Source organism: Zingiber officinale, chromosome 2A, assembly GCF_018446385.1.
Source record: "Zingiber officinale cultivar Zhangliang chromosome 2A, Zo_v1.1, whole genome shotgun sequence".
In the NCBI taxonomy this organism is placed as follows: domain Eukaryota; kingdom Viridiplantae; phylum Streptophyta; class Magnoliopsida; order Zingiberales; family Zingiberaceae; genus Zingiber; species Zingiber officinale.
Window position 1 is genome coordinate 153434154 of NC_055988.1, and position 18563 is coordinate 153452716.

Here is an 18563-nt window from a genome sequence, read left to right on the forward strand (position 1 = left end):
CATGCATGCACACTGTGTGACCATGCCCACCAATTCAACCCCTCGCTCCTACCCCCAACACAACATAACAGAACCCTACTAGGGCTCCCAATTTAATGCCTTCCAGAGTCCCGAGCAAGCGGTCAACCACCTCACTCGATCTCGATAAATGTCCCTCCACTCATGCTCTTGCCACAGGTACTTTCAACAGATGAATTTAGTTCGTACGTAATATATATCTATCTAGAAACTAGTGCATTCAGAAACACAAAGCTAATGGACTTGTATCCCTATCAAACCGGTGCGTATTATAAATACAAATGAAAATTATTCTATCTATATATTCTTTAGTATATGTTTACATGTTTACTCGTAAAGTAACAAAGTTAATAGACCTGGACCTACTTACATAGTTAAATTAGTGCACCTACTGACCTATCTTTATCATCATATCTTATCACATTTAGGCACTATATATATACTTACACATGTTGTATATACGTATCTGCAATCTAAGAAAATACTATATATTTGTGAGATTGAAAACTAAGGATCTTTATCCCAATCAACACCTCCCCCTCCCCTCTTCTATCCATCTTTATTGCACCTTTACCGTCTCAACCCTCTCCTGTTAGTTACTATATATGCATCAAGCTGCTCAGTACACTGCATTCCAAATCGATCAACACCAATCCTTCTTATGGCTTCTCACAGCATGACCAAATTTTGAATGTAGCAGACCGACCTCCTGAACTGCGAGAGCTTCCTAGCAAGTTCCGACCATGGTTTTGCTAAAGCTAGCTCTACGTTGGGAGCACAGCTGCTACAAGCTGGCCAAGAAGCTGCTTGGCCATGTCTTCCTCCAGTACAAGACCACCACCTCCAACCAGAGATCAGCATCAGGCCTCCAGACTGTCTACCCCAGTGTCACCGAGTGCAGCTCTAGCTCTAACTTAGAAGGCCAAACGATTGTGTGTGATGACTTCCATGGCACCCTCCTTAGGGCTCCCGACTCCTTGTTCCCTTACTTCATGCTCGTGGCGTTCGAGGGCGGCAGCCTCTTGAGGGCCCTCCTCCTCCTCGCGCTCTCCCCTGCCTTGTGTCTCTTGGGGAAGCACGAGTTCGGGATGAGGATCATGGCCTTCGTGACCTTCTGCGGGATGAGGACGGGGGACCTGCGGCTGATCGCTAGGACTGTGCTGCCGAAAATTTTCTTGGAGAACCTCCATCTGCAGGCATGCGAGGCGCTGAAAGGGAGGCGAGCTGTGGTGCTCACCACCTTGCCGAGGCTCATGGTGGAGGGATTCTTGAAGGAGTACTTAGAGGTGGGGGAGGTGGTGGGGGCGGAGCTGCAGGTGGTGAAGGGCTGCTACTTCACGGGGGTCATCTCTTGGCCTGACAAACAGAGAGCTCTCAGGGACATGGTCAAGGCCGGTGCGGCCATTGTGAACCTCTCCAACGTCCACCACCACCACCACCTCTTGGCCAAGGTTTTTGGACCTGCGTCTCTTTCAGGAAATTTAAAAGATGAGTTAAAAGTGATTGTTTTATTTTTCAGGAAATTTACGTTGTGAGAGAGGAGGAATCAAGGAGTGAGAGCAGTAAAATGACGAGAAACAAGTACCCGAAGCCACTTGTGTTCCATGATGGAAGACTGGCTTTTCTCCCGACGCCATGCGAGATGATGGCGTTCTTCATGTGGATACCCATGGCAATCCCTTTGGCCGTGTTCAGGATCGCGATGGGGATCGTTTTCCCTTATAAAATATCCATCTTCATCGCCGCCGTCACCGGAATCCGATTCCGGAGGGCCGGAGATGGAAAAGCGAACGGGGAGATAAAGAAGGGGGTGGTGTACGTGTGCACGCACCGGACGCTGTTGGACCCGGTGATGCTGTGCTCGGCGCTGGAGAGGACGGTGCCGGCCGTGACGTACAGCCTGAGCCGGGTGTCGGAGGCGCTGGCGCCGATGCGGACTGTGCGGCTGACCCGGGACAGGGGACGAGACGCGGCGACGATGCGGCGGCTGCTGGCGGTGGAGGGGGGCCTGGCGGTGTGCCCGGAGGGGACGACGTGCCGGGAGCCGTACCTGCTGCGGTTCAGCCCGCTGTTCGCGGAGGTGGCGGAGGAGGTGGTGCCGGTGGCTCTGGACGCGCGGGTGGGAATGCTGTACGCTACCACGGCGAGCGGGCACAAGTGGCTCGATCCGGTGGTGTTCATGATGAACCCGACGCCGGGGTACGAGGTGCATATCCTGCCGCCGGTGCGGCCGAGGGAGATGACGACAGGAGAGGAGGGGTGGAGCGCGGCGGAGGTGGCGAACCGGATCCAGAAGCAGCTGGCAGAAAAGCTGGGGTTCGAGTGCACGGCGTTGACTCGGCGGGACAAGTACATGATGTTGGCCGGGAACGAAGGAGTGGCAGCGCCGATGCACCGACGTGAACCCGAGAAGCAGCCGACCAATAGTCTGTAATAATTAAGCACTCCCGTAAAGTAATTAGATTTCCTGTCATGTGAAAAACAAAAATTATGGTATGCAAGTCTTCGATTGTTATGTAAACTTGTCATGTGTCTTTTATGGTGAGTCATTATTCCAAAGGTTAGTAATTGTCCGTGATTTACTTTCTCCGTCGTGTTATTGACCCCGGGATAGATTGACGAGGGCGTTAGAAAATATCATCTGACTTAATTATTAAGCTTAAATATTATTTAACTCTTGCGGGGCATTAATTTCTTTTATATAATGCAAACAATATATTTGTCATTTGGTCTTCTTTAATTTCGCAAGATTGTTTTTCCCTTCCACATTGTTGTAAATTAATCAAACTACAGGTAGATGAATAGAATGTTCACTTTTAGGTAAACAAAGAATAGAATTTTCACGGACAAATTTAATATTCAACTGAATATCATCAATAAAATTTTAAATAAATAAATAAATTTATATTATCAAACTCAATAATTAATAAAATAATTTTTAAATAAAAAATCAAACAAATTTAAATAAAAAATTTAATGGCATTTAAATGAATCAACTCAATAAAAAAACAAATACAATTATTTCAACCTTTTAATTTATGTTAATTTCAACTTAACTTAAATCAATTTTAACTTGAATTAACTTATCAAATAAATTTAAATACCTCACAACTTAGTTCGGCGCCTTACTCATTCCGCTCCCTTCTCATACACGTAATAATCACAATTAAAATAAAGATAATAGATAACGTGTTAAGATCAACATGATTGCTGACAATGATAAACTTCAACGGCTTCACATAATGCATATCGTCAATCAAGCATTATTAATGCCAGTTTAAAGAAAATAAAAACAGTTGAAATAAAAAAGTTAATGCAAGGGTAAATTGCCATAACGTTCCTAATAGCAAATTCAACTTCCTCCTAGCAAACTCAACTTCTTAGTAGGTCCATGTGTCATGCATATTAATTTATTTAATTATCCTATTTTTTAAAAATAAAATAATCCAAAATAAAATATAATTCTTCTTAAATTTAATATATTTAAATTAGAATCTAGTATATTTTTTATTAAATTGAACATGACTTTTTTGTTTCCATCTACCAATCAATTAATATACTTGATTCTAATTAAATAGTATTAAATTTAGGAAGAATTATATCATTATTTTTTATGAATAAAAATTCTCATTATTTTTTATACGTATAAAAAACCTAAAATAATATATAATTTTTTTATAAATTCAACATTATTTAACTAAAATCGAGTTTTGTTGGGCGTTATACTGGGCAAATGAAAGGGTTCGTCCCTTTCGCTGCCGCAAACGGCAGTTTGCTCGAAACGCCAAGGAGACGAAGGGGCGTCCTTTCCCCTTCGTCTTCCTCAGCCTTCTTATAAGAGGCGTCTAAGGCAATCAGGAGGTAGTAGAGGTTGATGCGAAAGTGTTCAGATAAGAGAGCTGTGAGGTGATTTGGTCGAGCAAAGGAAGAACATCCAGAGCGGGATTTGGTTTGTGGAAGAGTCCGAGAAGGTTTCGAGTGGTGATCTTCTCGGCGACAGCAGCAGCGACGTCTCCGGCGGTTCATCGACGACTTCATCAACCTGCGTCTTTGATTGCGGTTCTTCGGGAGATCAATGTGAGTGTTTATGGTTTCCGCATTATTATTTTAATTACTTCATTTAAGTTTTCATGCTCTCAAAACTACCAACAATGGTATCAGAGCATGTATAGTTTTGAAAGCGTGAAAAATGACGTCGAAAAACTCGTGTTTTTCCTTCTTCTGTTGCGAAGAAGAAAATGAACAGTGAATTGAATCGATTGAAATTTCGTTTCAATTGATTCAAAAATCGCTAACAGTATGTATTTTTTGTTTGAATCGATTGTTCAATCGATTCAAATATTTGAATCGATTCAATAAGGAATTGAATCGATTCAATTGACGGCACAGTGCTTTATTGAATCGATTCGTCAATCGATTAAAAATCATGCATAGTAATATTTTTGATATTTGAATCGATTCATTTCAAAATCTGAATCGATTAAAGATCGAATAAAAACGGAATGAACAGTGCTTGAATTTGACGAAGCACAGTGCGGCATGCAATTTTGTTGAATCGATTCAATTATAAATTGAATCGATTATATATATATATATATATATATATATATATATATATATATAAAACGTGTAAGAAAAAAAAGCATGCACATATTTTTTTTCTTTCACGAACAGTAAGTATATTTAATTAAATATTTTTATTAATTAATTAAATACATGTATGAATGTATTATTAATTAATAAATATATATTTAATTAAATTATGGTTCGATTTACCGAAAATAGAACCCTACCAACTTGATCAATCAAACCCAGGTCTGGTTTAAATTATTAATTGATTTAAGCAGACCAATTTGATTCAATGATACCTAAAGCTGGTTTAAATTATTTGTTGGTTTAATCAGTCCGGTTTATTATTGAATTAATTGGGTATTCTTGATTAGAAGTTGGGCTGATCAAATATGACCGGATTAGTTCCGTTGTGTCAAATTTGATCAGAAACATTGGATTTGTTCTAATGAGTCAGACTTAATCCAATGGGCAATTGGACGAGTCAAACGAACCTGAGTTTGATTAATAAGTCTATGATTGACTCAAATGGGCTTAAATAAGAACAGAACATAGGTCCAATTAGATTAGTTCTAATGAGGACAATAGACTAAGTTTAACATCCAGACTCCTGATTGACCGGTCTAATGGGTCAGTCGACTTAAACTCCTGAAAATCGAGAATATTTGTTTTTCTTGATTTATAATGATGGTATGCCTGTATAAATTGAATTAAACTGGTTTTGTACTGGTTAGTCGGTTTTGTACTGACTTATTTAAATTCAATTTTTCAGATGGCACGAACGATTACCACATTGACTCGTCGCGAAGTGCGGCGAAACCAGCTCCGAGAGGAGATTCAGGAGATAGAGTATAAGTCTGCTTATGGAGTTTACGGACATGTTAGACGGCTGGATAGACTATTTTGGAAACTTGAGCAAGAAGAGTTTCCAGTCCTGGACAGTTATAGGATTTGGGCATTGATGCATTCATTGCCAGAGTATCCCAGGATAATAGCAGATTATGTATGGGGGCGTCATCAAGGGCGTGTCACATATTCAGTACTGTGTGAGGAACTACTTCACCATATGGGTGAAGAAGAGCCTGAAGAGTCTGAAGAGGACCAGGAGATGCTCGAGGAAGATCCAGAAATGGATCTAATGGAGAATCCTGAAGCTACCCCATCTGAAATTATCCCAAATGAGTCCAGGTTAATAGGGATAGTGTTGGCTGCTATACTAGTGTTTGTCCTAGTGGGAGTAGTGCTGGCTTATCTAGTTTATTAGTGTTCTATTTGCTGTCGTTATGTACGAGCAGTGTTAGCTCATCTAGATTTTGAGTCATGTAATAATTTCTGTTGTTTTGTATGAACATAATTATATAATAAAAGTTATGTTATATGTTAACTAACTTGGAAATGATTAGTTCATTTCATGATATGATTAGTTCATATAAATATGATTCGTTCATATAAAATGATTTGTTCATTAGTTGGGATATGTGTAATATAATTGATCAGTGTTGATTAGATTAGAACATACAAATGATGAGTGGAAACAATGTTATCACTTGATTTTGTAAACTAACTCTAATTTACTCTGAGTCAATAAATAGTTGCACATATATGAATTACACTGAAATAATAAATAATTTGTTTATTTATGTAGATCATGGCAACTAAAAACATCATAGCTGAACTCAATAAGGGTGAGAAATTATATGGGGATAACTACAAAATCTGGCACCTCAAGATACAATATGTTCTTGAGGAACAAGAAGTTTTGGAGGCTGTAAACCAAATTATGGAGGAACCGGTTGATAGTTCTTCAGCACAGCACAGACGTGACCTTGATGCTTATAAGGCATGGAAAAGGAAGGACTCAATTGCTAAGGGCATATTGATTAGTTCAATGGTAGATGACCTAGTATTTGAGTATGAGCCATTACCATCGGCTCATGCTGTCTGGGTAGCCCTTAGAGAGAAGTACAGTGGAGTCAGTCTGAGTAAGCTCCGTCAGCTAACTATCAATTTTGATAGTTGTAAGAAGCGCTCGAATGTTACCATGGCCCAACATCTCAGGGAGATGAGTAACATGATTCGAGAGCTGAAGACTGTAGGTTATACATTGACCGATGAACAACAGGTTCAGGCAGTTATCCGTTCCCTTCCTGATTCTTGGGAAACGATGAAACAGAACCTGACCCATAGTGAGAGTATCAAGACTTTCACTGATGTCTCACGCCATGTAGAACTTGAGGCGGAGAGGATAGAATCCGCAAGGATTTCGGGTCAAGCTTTTGTAGCTGAAGGTTCTGGTTCCAAGAATAAGAACAAGTGGTTCAAGAAAGGAAAGGGGAAAGGAAAGGAGGTTAATGCTGTTGCTGCGAAAAACCAAATCAAGAAGAAAGGAAAGAAAAATGGACAAAAACCTAGGAGCAAGTTGACCTGCTTCAACTGTGGCAAGAAGGGCCATTTTCCTCGGGATTGTACTGAGCCTAAAAAGGTAAAAACAATTTTGTCTTCTTTCCACGAGCAATATGTTGCAAGTATAGTGTTGTTAGCTGATTCGTATCCTTTGTGGATTGTAGATTCAGGAGCAACGAACCACGTAGCTCGTGATCGAGCTACATATGTGGAGTACCGTCGGGTACCAGCTGGCAACAAATGGATATATGTAGGAAATAATGCAAGAATAGAAGTAAAAGGAATTGACACTTGCAAGCTCAACTTACGTGGTGAGGCACATTGTTTCTACATGATGTCCTGTACGCTCCTGAGATTCGATGGAATCTGGTTTCCGTTATTTGTCTTCTTGATTTAGGTTACAATGTAAATTTTTATAGCCGTTGTGTGGAACTTCGAATTAACTCTGTGTTAATTGGATATGGTTATGTAACAAATGGTTTTATGGTTCTTAATGTAGAACCAAATAATAATAGTTGTTTTTCAAACATTGCTCTTACTAGTAATGCTGATGTTAATGATGAAATTTGGCATGCTAGATTGGGACATATAGGACAAGAACAAATGAATAGATTAGCTAAGGAGGGCCTATTAGGCACTCATGCTAAGATTAACTTGTCTATATGTGAGCATTGTCTTGCTGGAAAGGCGACTAAGAAACCATTTGGTAAGGCTATTAGGGCTGATTCACCATTGCAATTAATTCATTCGGATATTTGTGGTCCAATGAATGTGAAGGCTAGAAATGGGAGTTCTTATTTCATTACATTTATCGATGACTTCACACGTTTTGGTCATGTGTATTTGATTTCTCACAAATCTGAAGCATTGGATTGCTTTATTCGTTACTTGAACGAAGTTGAGAATCAATTGGAACGTAAGGTTAAAACCTTGCGCACTGACCGTGGAGGAGAATATTTGTCTGATCAGTTCAAGACAATGTGTAATGAGAAAGGGATTATTAGACAGCTAACTATCCTTGGAACTCCACAGCAAAATGGGGTTGCTGAAAGAAGAAATAGGACTCTTCTTGAAATGGTTAGGTCTATGATGGCGCAAGCTAATTTGCCAATCTCCTATTGGGGAGATGCATTGCTAGTAGCGACCTATATACTTAACAAAGTGCCTTCAAAGTCAGTTCCATCTACCCCACATGAACGTTGGACAGGCAGAAAACCGGATTTGAGTAATCTGAGACCTTGGGGGTCAGCTGCCTACGTTCATGATAAGACTCACGAATATGGAAAACTAGGACCTAGAGGTAAGAAGTGTATCTTTATAAGGTACTCTGAGACCTCTAAAGGTTATGTTTTTATTGGTGAGCGACAAGATGGAACCATCTCTGAAATAGAGTCAAGAGATGTTACTTTTCTAGAAACTAAGTTCCCAACACGAGGTGAAGTTGATAAGACAATTCCTCTATATGAGATAGAGGAGGAGGATAATGTTCCTTTATCAACAAATCAGGAGATGCCTGAATCTAGTCAACCGAGTGGGAGTAATTTGCCACTGAATGAGTCAGTTTCTCAATAGTCTAACCTTCGAAGAAGTAGTCGTCAGATTATTCCACGAAGAATGTTTGATATTGAGAATGAGGCATTAATGGTTCTCCCAGTTGACGATGAGGAACCTCGAACAGTTGAGGAAGCTATGAGCAGCTCAGTTAGAAAAGAATGGAAAGTTGCAATGGATGAAGAAATGGAGTCAATGAGAAAGAATCAAGTTTGGGATTTAGTGTTGGTGCAGTAAGCATCCGACGATCGAACCTCAGTTTTGATAATGGCAAAGGGATTCAAAGTTAAGATTCCTTGTTATCTAACGTGGTTAAATAAGGTTTCAGGAAAGTCCTAACTGCGGTTAGGTAAGGGAAAATCCTAAGGGGGGGTAACCTTACGTCCTAGGGGGTGGTAACCCTAGGTGAAGGAAAATCCTAAGGGGGGGGGGGGGGTAACCTTAGGTCCTAGGGGGCGGTAACCCTAGGGGGAGGAAAACCCTAAGGGGCGGCAACCTTAGGTCCTAGGGGGCGGTAACCCTAGGTGGAGAAAAACCCTAAGGGGCGGCAATCTTAGGTCCTAGGGGGCGGTAACCCTAGGTGGAGGAAAACCCTAAGGGGCGGCAACCTTAGGTCTTAGGGGGTGGTAACCCTAGGTGGAGAAAAACCCTAGGGGGCGGTAACCCTAGGTCCTAGGGGGTGGTAACCCTAGGCGGAAAGTCCAGTCGGTCTGGAGGGCCGGACTGGCAACAGGTAAATCTTCTGAGTGGAGTAGGTGAGGACGCGTTCCCCGTAGAGGGAACAGTAGGCGTCGGGTCGACCTAGGATTTCCGGTTGGAAATTCAAAGTCAGACTCAGACAGTCCGAAGACTGTCAATTCTTCTTTACGATGTTTTGTCTTATTCTAACACTGTCTTGCAGGGGATTTTGCTCGGACTAACCTTTGTTTGCAGGTGAGGAACCTGCTGGAAAAAGGCTGTCCGGGCGCCCGGGACCAAAGTTTATCCCCTGCGCGAAGTTGACACGTGGAGCATCCTGGTTGGTTGGCCACGTCACACTCCAGGCGCCCGGAAGGGATCCAGGCGCCCGGAACCTCATATAAAAGAAGGGTCGAGGTGCAGCACAAGAACAACAACGAACTCCAAGCATTCATTACACTACAAGCTACTCTAGAAACACCCAGAAGTGCTGTTACAAGTCCCCGACAACCCTGAGCTTCAGATTCTGCTACTTTACTGTTGTCGGTATAATTTGTTTTAGTTCTTTCAATTGTAATATCTTATTGTACATTTTACGAGCTTATAGTTGTTGCCCACGGAAAGCGATCAAGGATCGCGGGCCTTCGAGTAGGAGTCGCCTTAGGCTCCGAACGAAGTAAATCTCCTTGTCTCTCTGTGTTTGTTATTTCTTCATTCCGCTGCGCTTTTACTCATTTGTTTTACAAATCGAAAGAAATAGCCACGAACGCTATTCACCCCCCCTCTAGCGTGGTCTCGATCCGACAATTGGTATCAGAGTGGGGTCGCTTTGAACTGGTGCAACCACCATTCAAGCATTTTTCGTGGCTTTTCACCATTGATTGGAATTAGTGAAATATCGTGTTTTCAAAAATTTGTAGTAATATTTTTTTTATAATATTTTAATAATATTTTAATAATATTTTATTATTTTCTCTCGAAATTCTTGAATTACTATTTTTATTTCTCTCCCGCACTACTAATCCAAGACCAAGTCTTGGAACAAATTTTATTGTGTTTATTTTACGAGATTCCTTCTAATGGCCTACGAAGATGGGTACAATTCAACATGCCTACCACTGCTGTCTGACGAGAACCTCAGATACTGGAAAGACCAGGTGGAGCATCAATTAAAGACCGAAGCAGAAATATGGACCATAGTCCATATTGGATTCACTCTTCCCACTAAAGAAGGTGTACCCATCACCTGTGACAAGTGGGATGCACAAACAATAAGGACATTCGAGGCAAATGCAAAAGCAACTTACATTCTCCTATGCGGACTAACAAATTCAGATCTTGATCGAGTTGGAAAGTTCAACAATGCTAAGGAGCTTTGGGAGAAAGTGCTCAAGCTTTATGAGATCCCTTCAGAGTTAGAAGATCGAATGGAACCTGAGTCCGAATTTGAAATTGAATCCTCAGAGTCAACCTCCGAACCAGACTCAGAAAAATCAGAGCAAACCGATATCATAGCACCGATGGCCAAAGACGAGATATCTGAATCTGAGTCAGAATTTGAAATGGCAACAGTCAAGGGGAAGGATCCTATCACGGATCTAAAAGGTAAAATTGTAAATTCAAATTATAAATCTCTCATAATCTGTTTTAAGTGTAGGGAGAGAGGGCACTATAGAAACGACTGCCCCACTCGTAAGACTCGACCGGCACAATCGGAGGAGAAGGAGAAAATGATCAGGAGAGGGAAGAAATACATCAAATGCTCCAAATGCAAACTAATGGGTCACTACAAAAGACAATGCCCAGAAAGAAGACCCAAAAATCCAGAGGGAGAAATCAAGGTTAGTACATTTACATTATATGAAAATCCAGTTTTTGCAACACATGATCGCACTAGCTTAACTAATCCTACTTGCTCTAGTATAGATTTCTCTTCAAAATTAGATATACATGCTAATAATGTAATGAATAAAATTAATTCAAATAAAAATAAGAAATTAACTCTTAGAAAAGTAGAAATACAAAATAATATTTTAAAAGATAAAGTTGATAAATTAGATAAGATTGTTAATAATTTAGTCAAATCACGAAATCTAGACTTGGGTTATAAATCTAAAGTAAAACTTAAACAGTACAAACCAAGTTATAATCAAGTACCTTTTATTTACTTAACTTAATAAAACGTAAATCAATAACATAGGAGGAGGCTCCAGAATAGCTGGCACCTCCGAAATTAATACACCCGATAAGGGTAAACAAGAGTAGATTACCTGGCAGGGTAATTTAGGTTAGATTAAAATGGATTAGGTTTAACTTAACCAATGGTACTGGTGAAGTTTTTGGATGATAGTACGTTAGGGAAGCTTGGGCATCGCATGTCTAGGAAGATATGGCTTCGACCTGGTGCATTTGGCCAAGTGGAACTGACCGAAGCTACCCTTAAATGGATCCTAACTAGTTAGACCAAGGTTTAATATTAAGTTCAATGGGTAGGACTATTTGGAAAACCTCGAAGGCATGGTTACTTTAATGAGTTCCTTGTGACTCATCATAGCCCAGAAGTTTATCCAAAGAATGCTTACTTGTTGAACCCAAAGCTAAACCTGAATCTAACACAAAGTTAAACTAAACCTGTAAATTGAACCTCAATTCATCTCACAACAATCGTAGGATTACCTGATTGAAGATTTAGATCGGGTGAGATGACTAAGGAATTAAAAATTCAAATTCAGAATTAAACTCGTAACTATAATTAATTCAAAAATAGATTCATAATTAATATTACTTTTTCAAATAACACTTAATTTCATTATTTGAAAAATCTTTCAAAATCAATTTCAAAATTATTTGAAAAATCTTTCAAAATTATTTAAAAAATTTTCAAAATCAATTTCAAAATTATTTAAAAAACTTTTCAAAATTATTTTCAAAATTATTTAAAAATCTTTTCAAAATCAATTTCAAAATTATTTAAAAATCTTTTCAAAATCTTTTCAAAATATTTAAAAATCTTTTCAAAATATTTTAAAAATTATTTGAAAATCTTTTCAAAATCTCTTCAAAATTATTTAAGAATTCTTTCAAAATCAATTTCAAAATTATTTGAAAAATCTTTCAAAATCAATTTCAAAATTATTTGAAAATCTTTTCAAAATCTCTTCAAAATTATTTAAGAATTCTTTCAAAATCAATTTCAAAATTATTTGAAAAATCTTTCAAAATCAATTTCAAAATTAATTTAAAAATCTTTTCAAAATATTTTCAAAATTATTTAAAAATATTTTCAAAATCTTTTCAAAATCTTTTCAAAATATTTAAAAATCTTTTCAAAATATTTTAAAAATTATTTAAAAAATCTTTTCAAAATCTCTTCAAAATTATTTAAGAATTCTTTCAAAATCAATTTCAAAATTATTTGAAAAATCTTTCAAAATCAATTTCAAAATTATTTAAAAATCTTTTCAAAATATTTTCAAAATTATTTAAAAATCTTTTCAAAATATTTTCAAAATATTTAAAAATCTTTTCAAAATATTTTAAAAATTATTTAAAAAATCTTTTCAAAATCTTTTCAAAATTATTTAAAAATCTTTTCAAAATCAATTTCAAAATTATTTGAAAAATCTTTTAAAAATCATTTCAAAATCTTTTAAAACTTAATTTCAAAATCTTTGAAAAATCATTTCAAAATCATTTAAAACTTAATTTCAAAATCTTTGAAAAATCATTTCAAACTTAATTTCAAAATGTTTGAAAAATCATTTAAAACTTAATGTCAAAATATTTGAAAAATCCTTCAAAATCATTTTAAAAATCTGTTTAAACTTCATTTCAAAATTATTTGAAAAATCCTTCAAAATCATTTTAAAATCTTTTTAAACTTCATTTCAAAATTATTTGAAAAAATCTTTTTAAACTTCATTTCAAAATTATTTGAAAAATCTTCAAAATAATGGTCACTTATTTGGAATGTTGTAAATTAAAGTAAACTCCATCTCACACTCACTCATATGCTAAACATGCTTGGTAATCTAGAATGACTGAGATGGAAAATAAGGAAAATAATTTTTTGAACTCCTGAACTCAAAAATTTATTAAGGCATTAATTAAGGGGGAGTAATTTTGAGTCGGTTTTAAATTAGTTTTTCTTTAAAATTTTTAACTTGACCTTAAAATTAAAAACTAGTTTTGGCATATCTTCAAAAATTCAAACTATTTTTAACTTAGCTTCAAAATTAAAACTATTTATGACCTGACTTTTAAATTATAACTCCTCTATAAGCTAAATGTTTTCAAAGCTGAGTACTTAATTAAGTTTTCTCTAACTAAACTTAGTTAAATTATTTTCTAAACTTAGCTACTTGGCAAGATATTTTCTCAACGCAATCATTTTTACGCTGAAAACATAGCTAAGTATTTTCAAATATAGCTAAATTTTTTTTCAAAAACATTTAGCTAAGTACCTTTTAAAGTGTTTAAAACAAACAAAAAAAATTTAGCTAAGTATCTCTCAAAGCAATTGTTTTCAAATGCTAAGTTCTGCTGAAAATGCTAAGTATTTTCCAAAGCATTCTCAAAATTTCATCAAAACAATTTTTTTTTTTTTAAAAAAAAACTAAATCTTTTTGAAATCACAAAAATTTACTAAGTTACTGTTTAAAGACAAAATAACTTTATCTCAGCTAAAAGTATCTCTCAAACTAAAGGAAGAATTTTGCTTTCAAAATTATGATCTCACCTATCTAAAAGACTTACAAGAAAAACTAAGTGTTTATCAAAAGTAAATTAAAAGATTGGAAGATAAGATTGAAAATTATCTTTGAAAGTTAAGCTAAGGCCCAGATTTTCTTCACTCTCTTGGGTATTTTGATATATGGCAAAGGGGGAGAGTAGGAAGAAATTCAAAGAATATTATAAATTAAAATTAAAACGAAAATTTTGTTGTGAATGTGCCTATGCTTTATTTATGCCTGTGCTTATTTATGCGTATCTTTATTGCATTTTTACTTAACTTTGAATTTCGGTTGCCATAATCAAAAAAGGGGAGATTGTTGGTGCAGTAAGCATCCGACGATCGAACCTCAGTTTTGATAATGGCAAAGGGATTCAAAGTTAAGATTCCTTGTTATCTAACGTGGTTAAATAAGGTTTCAGGAAAGTCCTAACTGCGGTTAGGTAAGGGAAAATCCTAAGGGGGGGTAACCTTAGGTCCTAGGGGGTGGTAACCTTAGGTCCTAGGGGGTGGTAACCCTAGGTGAAGGAAAATCCTAAGGGGGGGTAACCTTAGGTCCTAGGGGGCGGTGACCCTAGGTGGAGGAAAACCCTAAGGGGCGGCAACCTTAGGTCCTAGGGGGCGGTAATCCTAGGTGGAGAAAAACCCTAAGGGGCGGTAATCTTAGGTCCTAGGGGGCGGTAACCCTAGGTGGAGGAAAACCCTAAGGGGCGGCAACCTTAGGTCCTAGGGGGTGGTAACCCTAGGTGGAGAAAAATCCTAGGGGGCGGTAACCCTAGGTCCTAGGGGGTGGTAACCCTAGGCGGAAAGTCCAGTCGGTCTGGAGGGCCGGACTGGCAACAGGTAAATCTCCTGAGTGGAGTAGGTGAGGACGCGTTCCCCGTAGAGGGAACAGTAGGCGTCGGGTCGACCTAGGATTTCCGGTTGGAAATCCGAAGTCAGACTCGGACAGTCCGAAGACTGTCAATTCTTCTTTACGATGTTTTGTCTTATTCTAACACTGTCTTGCAGGGGATTTTGCTCGGACTAACCTTTGTTTGCAGGTGAGGAACCTGCTGGAAAAAGGCTGTCCGGGCGCCCGGGACCAAAGTTTATCCCCTGCGCGAAGTTGACACGTGGAGCATCCTGGTTGGTTGGCCACGTCACACTCCAGGCGCCCGGAAGGGATCCAGGCGCCCGAAACCTCATATAAAAGAAGGGTCGAGGTGCAGCACAAGAACAACAACGAACTCCAAGCATTCATTACGCTACAAGCTGCTCTAGAAACACCCAGAAGTGTTGTTACAAGTCCCCGACAACCCTGAGCTTCAGATTCTGCTACTTTATTGTTGTCGGTATAATTTGTTTTAGTTCTTTCAATTGTAATATCTTATTGTACATTTTACGAGCTTATAGTTGTTGCCCACGGAAAGCGATCAAGGATCGCGGGCCTTCGAGTAGGAGTCGCCTTAGGCTCCGAACGAAGTAAATCTCCTTGTCTCTCTGTGTTTGTTATTTCTTCATTCCGCTGCGCTTTTACTCATTTGTTTTACGAATCGAAAGAAATAGCCACGAACGCTATTCACCCCCCCCTCTAGCGTGGTCTCGATCCAACATTTAGTCGATCTTCCTCCGGGCCGAAGGGCTATTGGGAATAAGTGGATTCTCAAAGTAAAGAGGAAAGCAGATGGATCGATTAATCGATACAAAGCTCGATTAGTTGCAAAAGGATATACCCAAATGGAGGGTATTGACTTTGAAGAGACATTCTCCCCAGTTGTAAAGTTTGTGTCAATACGTGTCATCCTAACTATAGTAGCACACTATGACATGGAATTACATCAGATGGATGTAAAAACGGCTTTCCTTAATGGTAATCTTGACGAAGAAATCTATATGGTACAACCAGAAGGTTATGTTGCTGAAGGCCAAGAGAAAAGAGTATGTAGACTTCGGAAGTCTATATATGGGCTAAAGCAAGCGTCAAGACAATGGAACATAAGATTTAATGAAGTAATATTATCTTATGGTTTCGAAATGATCAATGAGGATCATTGTGTTTACCTAAGGAAGGAAAAATGAAAGCTTGTCATTTTATCATTATATGTTGATGATATGCTAATAGCTGGAAGTGACATAAAGTGTGTGATAGAAGTCAAAAGTTGACTTTCATCACAATTTGACATAATAGATATGGGAGAAGCAGAGTACATCTTAGGAGTGAAGATCGTTAGAGACCGATCAAAGAGGCTTTTGGGTTTGTCTCAAGAAGCTTATATCAAAAAGATGTTACAACACTTCAATATGTCAGATTGCAACATTGAACAGACACCTATTGCGAAAGGTACTATCTTGAGCAAAAGTATGTATCCCAAGACTCCTGAGGAAATAGCTGAAATGAAGAAAAAATTATATGTCAGTGTCATTAGTAGTTTAATGTACACTATATTGTATACTTGTCCTGATATAAGTTATATTGTTGGCTTAGTTAGTCATTTCCAATTAAACCTAGGATCGATACACTGGAAAATGGCTAAGAGGATATTCATATACCTCAAAGGGATAGTGAATTATTGTCTATGTTTTCAAGGATTAAATATGAACCTAAAGGGTTATACAGATGCAGATTGAGCGGGAGACCTTGATGACAGAAAATCCACATCTGGTTATACCTTCTTGCTAAATGGTGACATTATCTCATGGAATAATAAGAAACAGGTTTGTGTAGCGCTATTGACAATGGAAGCTGAGTATGTGGCTTGCACAGTGGTTGTGCAAGAAGTTATCTAGTTGAGAAGGTTCCTAAAGTATCTGAAAATTGTTAAGATAGTGGGAGTCCTGTTACTATGTACTATGACAGTCAAGCTGCGATAGCATTTTCCAAGGATCCCAAATATCACAGCAAAGGCAAGCATATAGAAATTAAGTATAATTTTGTAAGGGATATTGTTGACAAGAAAAAGATTATTCTTGAGTACATCCCTACACGGAATATGCTTGCTGATCCTTTTACTAAGTCATTGACTAAAGAGTCATTTCATGGTCATATGAAGTCTTTGGGACTTCGGAGAATGTAACAATTGTAAAGACATTTTGATAAATAAAAAATTTCATGATCTATTCAGTGTATATGTCTTGGTTACATTCGAATAAAAGTCTCGATAAGCATGTTGGCAGATTGGGATTGGTCCACTCACATGGACAATCATCTCTATTTGTTAAGTACGAATAGAGGTAAGACCGTTGCTTATGGGATAACTTTTGTAGCTGTGAATAGAGACATACCCATAAGTTAAGGTCGCCTTGATATTTGTGTCAAGATGAGATCATTTGTGTAATGATTGGAGTAAATGCACCCACCATTTACTGAATCTGCTTGAAGCCAGATTAGAATTCATATGTTGAATTCAGGATTAGATATTGGGAATGTCTAGATCATAATCTGTACGATGTTAAAATTAGGAAAAACATGCGCTCTTTTTGGTAAAGAGAATAATATCGTAGCATGTGATTCATACCACATGTGCTATGGCGACAAGAAGGGTTGTAGGAGAATGAATCCCTGCTTCTCTACTATGTGAGACCCTTGAGATTATAAGTTAATCTCGATTTTATCCTAAGTGACTATTTAACTGTCTACTTGAAGTTCTGATCAGTGTCTGCTACTTTAGCATGTTTCCTATTGACTATTAATGATTCGGTCTATGGAGCATAACTAGGAAAGCAACTGATTAGAGTGAATGGATTCTAGCTAAAAAGGAAGATTAAGATTGATTTACATCTGCGATATTTATTCACTGGTACCGGTTACATTTTTAGTTCAGTACATAAAATGTAATTGTGAATAATTTGTTTGATTGGAGGTGTTGAACATGCTCTTGACATATGGTCAATATGAGGGATTAGAGATGTTCATGATGATGTAAATAATTTAATCTGGGGTAAAGGCAAGCCATTTATGTCTATGATTTGTTCTATGGACATTTATGTCTCTGATTTGTTCTATGGAGCAGCTAAGTAAGGTGTGACAATCTTCTTAGCAATTGAATGCTCACTGTGCTTGCTATCGCACGAACCATTTTCCCTAATGTATGGAATGGATGTTCTGATCTGGTCTTCGTGAGTTGATTCTCATAAAGTTTGTGTGACTTATTTGGTCTTTGTGACTAAATTTTGCTCTGGTCTTCGTGACTTGATCCTCATAAAGTCTTCGTGACTTATTTGGTCTTTGTGACTAATTTCGCTCCAGTCTTCGTAACTTGATCACCTTGTAGTCTTTGTGACTGATATGGTCTATGTGACCATATGGATTGACTTGGACGAGTGGGAGATGTTGGGCGTTATACTCGGCAGATGAAAGGGTTCGTCCCTTTCGCTGCCGCAAACGGCAGTTTGCTGGAAACGCCAAGGAAACGAAGGGGCATCCTTTCCCCTTCGTCTTCCTCAGCCTTCTTATAAGAGGCGTCCAAGGCAATCAGGAGGTAGTAGAGGTTGATGCGAAGGTGTTCAGAGAAGAGAGCTGTGAGGTGATTTGGTCGAGCAAAGGAAGAACATCCAGAGCGGGATTTGGTTTGTGGAAGAGTCCGAGAAGGTTTCGAGTGGTGATCTTCTCGGCGACAGCAGCAGCGACGTC

At 38.2% G+C, this 18563-nt stretch overlaps 1 protein-coding gene across 1 annotated transcript; it reads left to right on the forward strand.

Moving 5' to 3' along the window:
* Nucleotides 1-626: 626 nt before the first annotated feature.
* Nucleotides 627-2539, forward strand: LOC122042804 (glycerol-3-phosphate acyltransferase 1-like). Its single transcript, XM_042603117.1, has 2 exons — nucleotides 627-1469; nucleotides 1538-2539. The coding sequence occupies exons 1-2, from the start codon at nucleotides 762-764 to the stop codon at nucleotides 2450-2452; spliced, it is 1623 nt and encodes a 540-aa protein (XP_042459051.1). The 5' UTR covers nucleotides 627-761; the 3' UTR covers nucleotides 2453-2539.
* Nucleotides 2540-18563: the final 16024 nt, after the last annotated feature.